The sequence below is a fragment of the Epinephelus fuscoguttatus genome, linkage group LG4 (genome assembly GCF_011397635.1).
Source record: "Epinephelus fuscoguttatus linkage group LG4, E.fuscoguttatus.final_Chr_v1".
Lineage (NCBI taxonomy): Eukaryota > Metazoa > Chordata > Actinopteri > Perciformes > Serranidae > Epinephelus > Epinephelus fuscoguttatus.
The window spans coordinates 32,511,915-32,519,508 of NC_064755.1; the positions used below are offsets into that span (position 1 = coordinate 32,511,915).

The window sequence follows — 7,594 nt, forward strand, 5'->3', positions numbered from 1 at the left end:
ATCCTCATTTCCATGTTGCTTATTCTTACTGTGCTTAAAAAAACATTTCCATGTTGATGAACACTCCAGTATACACCATCTACCATTTCTATGAATACACAGAGCGTGTGCTCCCCATCAAAAAGAAAATGACGAGAAACGATAATGCTTGCTTCAAATTTATTTTTTGCCCTTTTCATGCTCAATGCTTCAATGCAAAATTGTTTGATTACCTATGACAAATATAATACAGACATAATACTGCAAGAGGCACGGACAATCCTCTATAATGAATGCACACATTACAGGACAGTGAGAACATGACATGTAGTTAAAGGCAAATGACAAAAAAAACCTCTCTTCTAGTCAGCTAATATTTGAAGATACTACACTAGACTGCTTTGCTATCATTATTAACAGTCCAGTCCAGGAAGGATGGAGCATTTTAGGATACGGAGATAATTTTTGATTTTGTTGGAGTCTCTGCGGAAGCAGTGGAGTAGGTCATGATGGTCCACTGAGTTGAGCTGTCCTTGTTTGTAGAAGGAAAAGGCAGAGGAGGGGGCCGCACTCTCAGGAGCGATGGATCCCACAGTGTTACTGAGCACTCCCGATAGCTTCATCTGAGGCAGACAGAGGAAACATTGCAGGTACATAATTAATGTTTTAAAGGAATGCATTAGGACACACAGTGGGACAAAAAACAAACTTGAATAAAGTGATATATTTCAACTAAAATTAGATACATTGCAAATAAACAAGCCCTAATGCTGCAGTTGGTAACTTTTATAAAAAATAGCTTTTGTCATATTTGCTAAAACTGTCATTATATCCACACAATGGTACATGACACAGATAATCTGTGAAAAAATATCATGCTCCTCTGCCTCCCTCTGGTCCTTCTAATGGCATTTGCAAGAACCCAACACAGCTGAATGAAAACAACCAATCAGAACCGACAGTCCCTGTCACACCAAGCTGAAGGTCGGCTGTTGATCAATGTCAGGGCGTCAGTGAGAGCCTGTCGCCGTAGTTTTTGAGGTGTGTCCCGCACTGCTGGCTCTCATCGACCCTTGTTAGTTTTTTTTTCCCACCAGAGACGGTAGACCCCATTGGTGAATGAAGTCACTTTGATTGGCAGTTCAGCTCAAGGCATGATAAGTACAAATCAAGTGAGGAAATTAAACAAACAGATTGAGTCAAGACAGAGTTGTTATCAGATTTTTTTAAGCCATTGAGCTCTTGAGCAGAAATGTTTTGTAACTACATGAGTTATTGCTCGCGTTGATTTGCGGGAGAAGTATAAATCCCGCTTTAGTTGCTGCTCATTCTCTGATGTCAGTTTAATGTGCCTGATCCTTAAGCCAGCGATCAATCACGTCAGACACTGCACATGAGATGCGGTCAAACTGTCAAACTAGGCAGCACTGATCAAATTTGAATCGAGATTCTGTTACTGCATTGCCTGTTTCTCGCCTATACAGTATTTTAGTACTGATTAGCTACAGGTACCAAACTTTCTCATTTTACAGTTAAACAGTACACTAAAATAAGTTTCTGAAAACATTTGATTTGAGAAATAGGCAATGCAGTCACAAAATCTTAATTCAAATTTGATCAGCACTGCCTAGTTTGAGAGTTTGGCAGCAGGTGACTGACATGGGTTAGAGATTTGTCAGCTCTGATTGGTTGTTTTCCTTCAGCTGCAGTGGATACTTACAAATACTGTTAAAGGCACTAGGAGGAGGCAAGGGTGCATGATTTCTTTCTACAGATTACCTGTCTCGTATAATACTGTCAGGATATAGGGACACTTGTCTTAGATATGACAAAAGTGTATTTTTATAAATGTTACAAACTGCAGATGTAACATTTAATCACTACAACCATGAGTGGATCCTTACCTTTTCAGCCATTATTGCCACTCCCTCCCTCAGCTCGTGCACCATATCACTGATCTCCAGTGCCTTGTTGTTGCTGTGGTGGTTGAAGTCTTGATTCTGATCCTGAGACATGCTGCGGTAGAGCTGGGACAGGGGGTCGCCCCAGGCCCCCAGCAGACTCAGGATCACCTCTGTCAGTTGTTCTCGCTGCACATGAAAGAGTTGCTTGAATAAGCTGACGGTAAAGTTTATATTATCTCTGACAACATGCAGTGATATCATCATATCTAATATTAATAGGACAAATGCTTACCCCCAGCCTCTGAGCATTCTCCTTATCATCTGGTGTCAGGATGCCATATGTGTGGCACTTGTGTTTTCCTACGAGATTCTTCCTGGGAAAGAAATATTGCTCCTGCAAAGACGGACACACGAATCACACATGGTGATATCAGTGCTTGAAAACACAAACAAGGGTGACTGATGATGATGGATGAATGGCGGTCGAAAGGATTGATGGATGGTGATGGATGGTCAATGTCAGGGCTGAATTAAAAGAACTCACATATTCAGAGTGCAGATCACTGGAGATGCCGTGCATTCTTGAGGACTGTTGTATGACCCTGTCAAAGAGATCTGCCAGGGAAGGAACATGGCATCTAGCCTGTCCGTAGGCGCAGATCGGAGCAGTGACAACAGTCATGGAAAGCTCCAGGTACGCCAGCGAAAGAACAGCAAGCCAAACTGGAAGGAAAAACTTTTAGTCACTTAAGATCATAGCAATACATATAAATAAAAACTTTGCATTTAATATGTCACTTTGATGTCTTACCTTTTTTCATGGTTCCTTTCTTGCAGTGGAGGACCAGATGATGAGTAGAGCTCCTTTCCCACCAGAGGTACTATCGCCAAGGCCAACTCACACAATGAAGGAGTTGCTGATTAAACAAATTGGTTTATACAGGATAAATTCTTCTCTTTGTACGTCATATGCTTCGCTTAATTAACTGCTCAGTCATGAGCAGTCAAAGCGAACCCAGGCGCAAAAAATACTACACACTGTAGACAGGCGTAGTAGGTAATAATGAAATAATAAGTAATAAGCATTTCAGTGTATGACATAAACAAAAACTTGTATAACTGTGCTTAGCTCTTTGTCCAAATGTGCTTCTCTCTAAGTGTAATAAAATCTGCTACAAAAGGAGATACAGGCTCCAGTGTGTAGGATTTAGTGCAGGGGTGTTCAACATTCACTATTAAAAGAGCCATTACTGGATTAAAAAAAAAGAAGGAAAAAAATCAGTGTGGAGCTGCAAAACATATTTGAATAAAGGTAACAGCCTGTGAAGTCTAAATTAACCCATCAATATTACTAGTACGTCTAAATGAGCAGTCATTAATACGATTTACTACAAGGTGGCTACTTTGCAGTGAGCTACTTATAATTATTTAGTTCTTTAACCGTGCAGCATTGGTGGTGAAAGCAAGTTAATCTGTCCACATATTATTAAATCCACAACTTTTCCTTTTTTGAGTAAATGGCACCAGGTCGTAGAGGTGTGATGCACATTTTAGTTGATGAAACGTTAAAACGTATTTTATTCTATGTAAAGGCTATTCACACATTTTTACAACTGTATAATGCAGTAATCACTTTAGGCCTTTGACAATGAAAAATGAAAATCTGAATGTTAAAAAATATAGATAATGTCAAAGCCACAGGGAGCCACTGGAGAGGGTCCTCAGAGCTGCATGTAGCTCCAGAGCAGCAGATTGCCTACCACTGATTCAGGGAGAAGTATTGGCAGGAATGGAATATGTTGTCATGTATGTTTTCTTTAGTGTATAGTCATCTGAAAGTAAGAATCATTGTGGATTTGTTATGTCAGAATGAGCCATTTATATCTGCACAGGGAGCTGCTCTTCCTCCATGGAGCACGCCATGTTTCTACAGAAGCCCAAAACACACCAACCAAACACTGGCTCTCGATACGCCCATTCATGTTTTCACGCCAGCCACCGTATTTAGCAGCCCCTCTATGATAAGCAGTGTTAAAAAAAAGTGGTTTAAATCACTGGGTCTGTTTCTTCTGGAGAGGAAGAGATCTGCGCATGTGTCAGCACCCAGTAAAAACCTCCTGATTTATTTGCATAGAAGTCCTGTCTTGTTTTACCAGTATGCCTGCATAATGGATGTGATAAATCAAGCTGTTACTAACTCATATATCTGAGAAATCTGTAGCCCAGTTTGGTCAACTAACAATATCTAAATCACTTAAAAGCATTCAGCACTTCAGCATTTATTGTAAACTAAAAGACAGCTCATCCGTCAGCAGCAAAACAGAACAATAAAAATAATAGTAGCACACAAAGGTATAGAATAACCCCATTGTTTAACAACCCATGGTAGAAGTGTTCAGCCTAGTAGTGAAAACGAGGCTATTCAAATGTAAAGTGGGTGATTTATCTTCTCATTAGCGCTGCATAGAATGGCCAAGACCACAGGCCATCTACAGTGAATACAGTCATGAGTCACTCTACAGGTTTACTTCTTATACAGAGCCACTTTCTACATTATGGAATGAATAATTTGTAAATGCAAAGCAGAAAATGTCCCTCACTGTCCCACCAGTTTATGCCTGTAAAGTGACCTTGAGTGATTTGAAAGGTGCCTATAAATAAAATGTATTACTATTATTATGAAAGTGTATCGAGGCAAAAGGGAGTTTAATTCACATTTGAATGAATGCATGCATTTTGTAATTTTCTTATACTGCATTATACATTATCTCTGAACCTTTTCAATACCTGCAATGAAAAGGGGGCATGGTACTATTATAATGAGCCAATGCTATGCTTCTCCATTAGTGTGCCCCCTTGTGGAGAAATGAGTAATAACAGTCTCATCACTCCTACCGTCTGCTGTATACAAAGTATGTCAGAGTTGCCACAGGTCTATAGAGGGCTGAGCAGTAGGGTCAACGAAAGTGTTACTGTTAAGCATGACACATACAATGGTATTATTTTGCAGAAAAAAACATTTATTGTCATCTTTACACATACAAAGATGTCATAAATACACCAATATTCTTATAGAAAATATATTCTGCAATCAATTTACATTAATTAATACTATGTACAGGTTTGAGTGCATTCTATTACTGTGCTGTCAGAGCAGGGATGAGATGTTGAGCTGCTGAGGGAGGCAAAGGATGATGATGTCCAGCTCTGCTCTTATATCCATTTAGCTTACACTCTCCATCTCAAAACTGCTGCTTGATTTTGTCTTAAATCAACTGTGTTTCAGGTGTGGAATCGTATTTGTTCTTGTGCGAGTCTACACTTCAAACACAGATTCAGAGCTCCAGTTTTTACATGTAAGCATCAGTTCACTCAACATCTATGGTGCTTCCACTTGCGAGTGGCCACTGCGATGTTAGCGTCTCTTTTGTGCCAAGGGAAGAGTTGGCTGATAGCGAGGGTGCCATCAGGCTGCACAGAACCAGTCAGCACGTACAGCTGTGAGCGTCCAGGGCGCACGAGGGCGTTAGCGCATCGCAGGTTGATGAGGAGCCACTGCTGGAGTAGGTGCTGCGTGTCGTAAGGCAGGAGAGGTCCCTGGCGAATAAACTCAACACGGCCCTCAACCTCAAATTCTGGCTCTGTCACAGGTAGGCGATGGCGATGAAGTTTGGCAGTCACAGCTGTGGAGAGGAGGAAAACAAATTAATCATCCGCCTGGAAAATTACATACAATTGTGAAAAAAAAAACATGCACAAACAGAATCCACACCACCAAACCACAGCACAGTGAAATAATTCAGAAACTTACCAAAGTCATTCTGGCAAAAAGCATCCAAGACTGTTTTCATTGCCGGAGCCTCCTCCACAGACGGGCAGTTTTGGCAGGCAGGTTTGGGTAAGTCTGCGATAACAAATTAAACATAATTTAACAAAACTGTAGGGCAGAGTAATTACAGAAAATCTAACAGAGAAAGCACTTGGTAGTTCTCTCTGGCAATGAAGTGACAAGGCAGTAAAGTAAAATGAGTTCTAGTAATTAGTCTGTGATCCATGCATACCTTTGGCAAAGTGGCTAAACTTTGCAAGAGGAGAGAGGCACATGTCTTCCTCGGCAGGAAAGCGGTCACAATCAAGTGCCTCGGGCCATGGGTGACCCTGGCAGGCGAGCACCGGGGCACAGCTGTCCCTCACTGCCACACACAGACTCCGGCATGGCTGGATGAAACTGAAGGAAAGAAAGACAGACTGTTACACAGTGTACTCAAAATTTCTGTAATAATAAAAGCAAAGTTTGTTCACAGAAAATAAAGAGAGTGAAAAGAACATATAATGTAGAATCTCCTTACGTGTCGAGACAGACAGGAGCAATGAGGGAGCAGAGGAAGGCCTGGGCTTGAGGGTGGCAGCCTGTCTGCAGCAGGGGCCTCCAATCCTCCGAACGTGGCACCACCTCGCCTTCCAGGTTGCTGTGACCCAAGAAGTTAGGCAGCCTCATCTCAGAGTATCCAACATCTTTGCAGACTTTCATCTGGTTGGGGATGGTGACGCAACGAGTGGACTGACCCATGTCGAACGCAATCGAGGGACATGTCATAGCCAGGAGAGCCACACTGAAGAACACAGCCATGCTGACGAGTTCGCAAAATCCACAGAGTCCTCAAGGTAGACAGATGAGCCTTGTTGTCAGAAGTGTCTTCTGTCCTTGAATGACTGTGTAGCTCCCTCCCTGCTTTATATACAGCAAGGTCAGCCAGCCCCATCAGTCTGTAAGTCTGTTATCAACTACCTATCAAAGACGCAGAGACGATGTGTTTGGAGACAACGGCTTGTTTTGTGATGACTGCAGACAGCGGGGGGGTAATAAGCAGATGGAGGGCGTGTGTGAGGAGTGGGTAGGGAGGGGGGACAATGGGCAATCACAACAGAGCTTTCACTGAGTGAAGTACAGTCACAGAATGTGCTTCATTTGCTTTTCTAAGTCCAGGAGGACTTATAATGTGAACACCTCATGGAAAAGAAACTGAAAACTCTAACTCGTGGTGTTCAAAGTATCTATAATATGTGTCTAACTTAAGTGCTGCTACTTGGCACACAATCTTTGCAGTTTTTCAAAGTGACTCAGTTACCTCATAAGTGAATGATATTTTCTCCACTCCCTATATTATGTCTGCTTTGAGCACAATAAGTGAAATATTCTTTTTTCACATTGGCTGACATTCAAAAACAACCAAATCCCACGAAGAGGCTTTGCTGAGGGTCACAAAATGCATCTGAGGTTTTTGTAGACAGACAGGCAGTCTCTTTCATATTGCTAGTCTCTTTCATGTGTCCCTGCTTTCTAATTGGAGGACCTTATCGGCAGAGCCTCCAGTTCTCATTAGCAAAGCAGCGTCTCTTTTGGCTCACCTGGCTTTGATCTGCCAATAACACAAACATATGCAAAATACTATTAGGCTACCTTTTAGGCTGATCTGTTTGATGCATCATCAGCCACTGTACTGCACATGGCACTCGACACAAAGATCTGTGTGATGAGTTAATGCAGTAATGTACACATAAATGTCCTTTAGACGAGATTTCAATTACCTGGATGGTACTTATCACCACAAATAGCCAGTCTGCTGTGACGCAGACGCATACACACTCAGTCATGACATGCCAACATCCCATGCAAGACACCAGAGATCTCGTCCTGAGATGCAGACCAG

At 41.8% G+C, this 7,594-nt stretch overlaps 2 protein-coding genes across 2 annotated transcripts; both read right to left on the reverse strand.

Annotated features, from left to right (window-relative positions):
* Positions 1–375: 375 nt before the first annotated feature.
* On the reverse strand, positions 376–2,775 carry LOC125886918 (prolactin-like). Its single transcript, XM_049573291.1, has 5 exons — positions 2,695–2,775; positions 2,428–2,606; positions 2,176–2,277; positions 1,884–2,069; positions 376–602 (listed from the first exon to the last, which is right to left on the reverse strand). Exons 1-5 carry the CDS (start codon positions 2,702–2,704, stop codon positions 393–395), a joined length of 687 nt encoding a protein of 228 aa, XP_049429248.1. The 5' UTR covers positions 2,705–2,775; the 3' UTR covers positions 376–392.
* Positions 2,776–5,138: 2,363 nt separating this feature from the next.
* szl (sizzled) lies at positions 5,139–6,561 on the reverse strand. Its single transcript, XM_049573290.1, has 4 exons — positions 6,233–6,561; positions 5,945–6,111; positions 5,695–5,787; positions 5,139–5,566 (listed from the first exon to the last, which is right to left on the reverse strand). Exons 1-4 carry the CDS (start codon positions 6,511–6,513, stop codon positions 5,256–5,258), a joined length of 852 nt encoding a protein of 283 aa, XP_049429247.1. The 5' UTR covers positions 6,514–6,561; the 3' UTR covers positions 5,139–5,255.
* Between the last annotated feature and the right edge of the window lie 1,033 nt (positions 6,562–7,594).

What these genes read in the sequence shown, in the direction of transcription:
- LOC125886918 (XM_049573291.1), bottom strand. An exon ending in AGAATGCTCAGAGGCTGGGG is followed by an intron (nt 2,070 to 2,175) that starts GTAAGCATTTGT and finishes TTTCATGTGCAG; the next exon opens with CGAGAACAACTGACAGAGGT. An exon ending in TGGCAATAATGGCTGAAAAG is followed by an intron (nt 603 to 1,883) that starts GTAAGGATCCAC and finishes TGTCTGCCTCAG; the next exon opens with ATGAAGCTATCGGGAGTGCT.
- szl (XM_049573290.1), bottom strand. Translation starts at nt 6,513, where the DNA reads ATGGCTGTGTTCTTCAGTGTGGCTCTCCTGGCTATGACATGTCCCTCG. An exon ending in GTTTAGCCACTTTGCCAAAG is followed by an intron (nt 5,788 to 5,944) that starts GTATGCATGGAT and finishes TTGTTATCGCAG; the next exon opens with ACTTACCCAAACCTGCCTGC. An exon ending in TTTTTGCCAGAATGACTTTG is followed by an intron (nt 5,567 to 5,694) that starts GTAAGTTTCTGA and finishes TCCTCTCCACAG; the next exon opens with CTGTGACTGCCAAACTTCAT.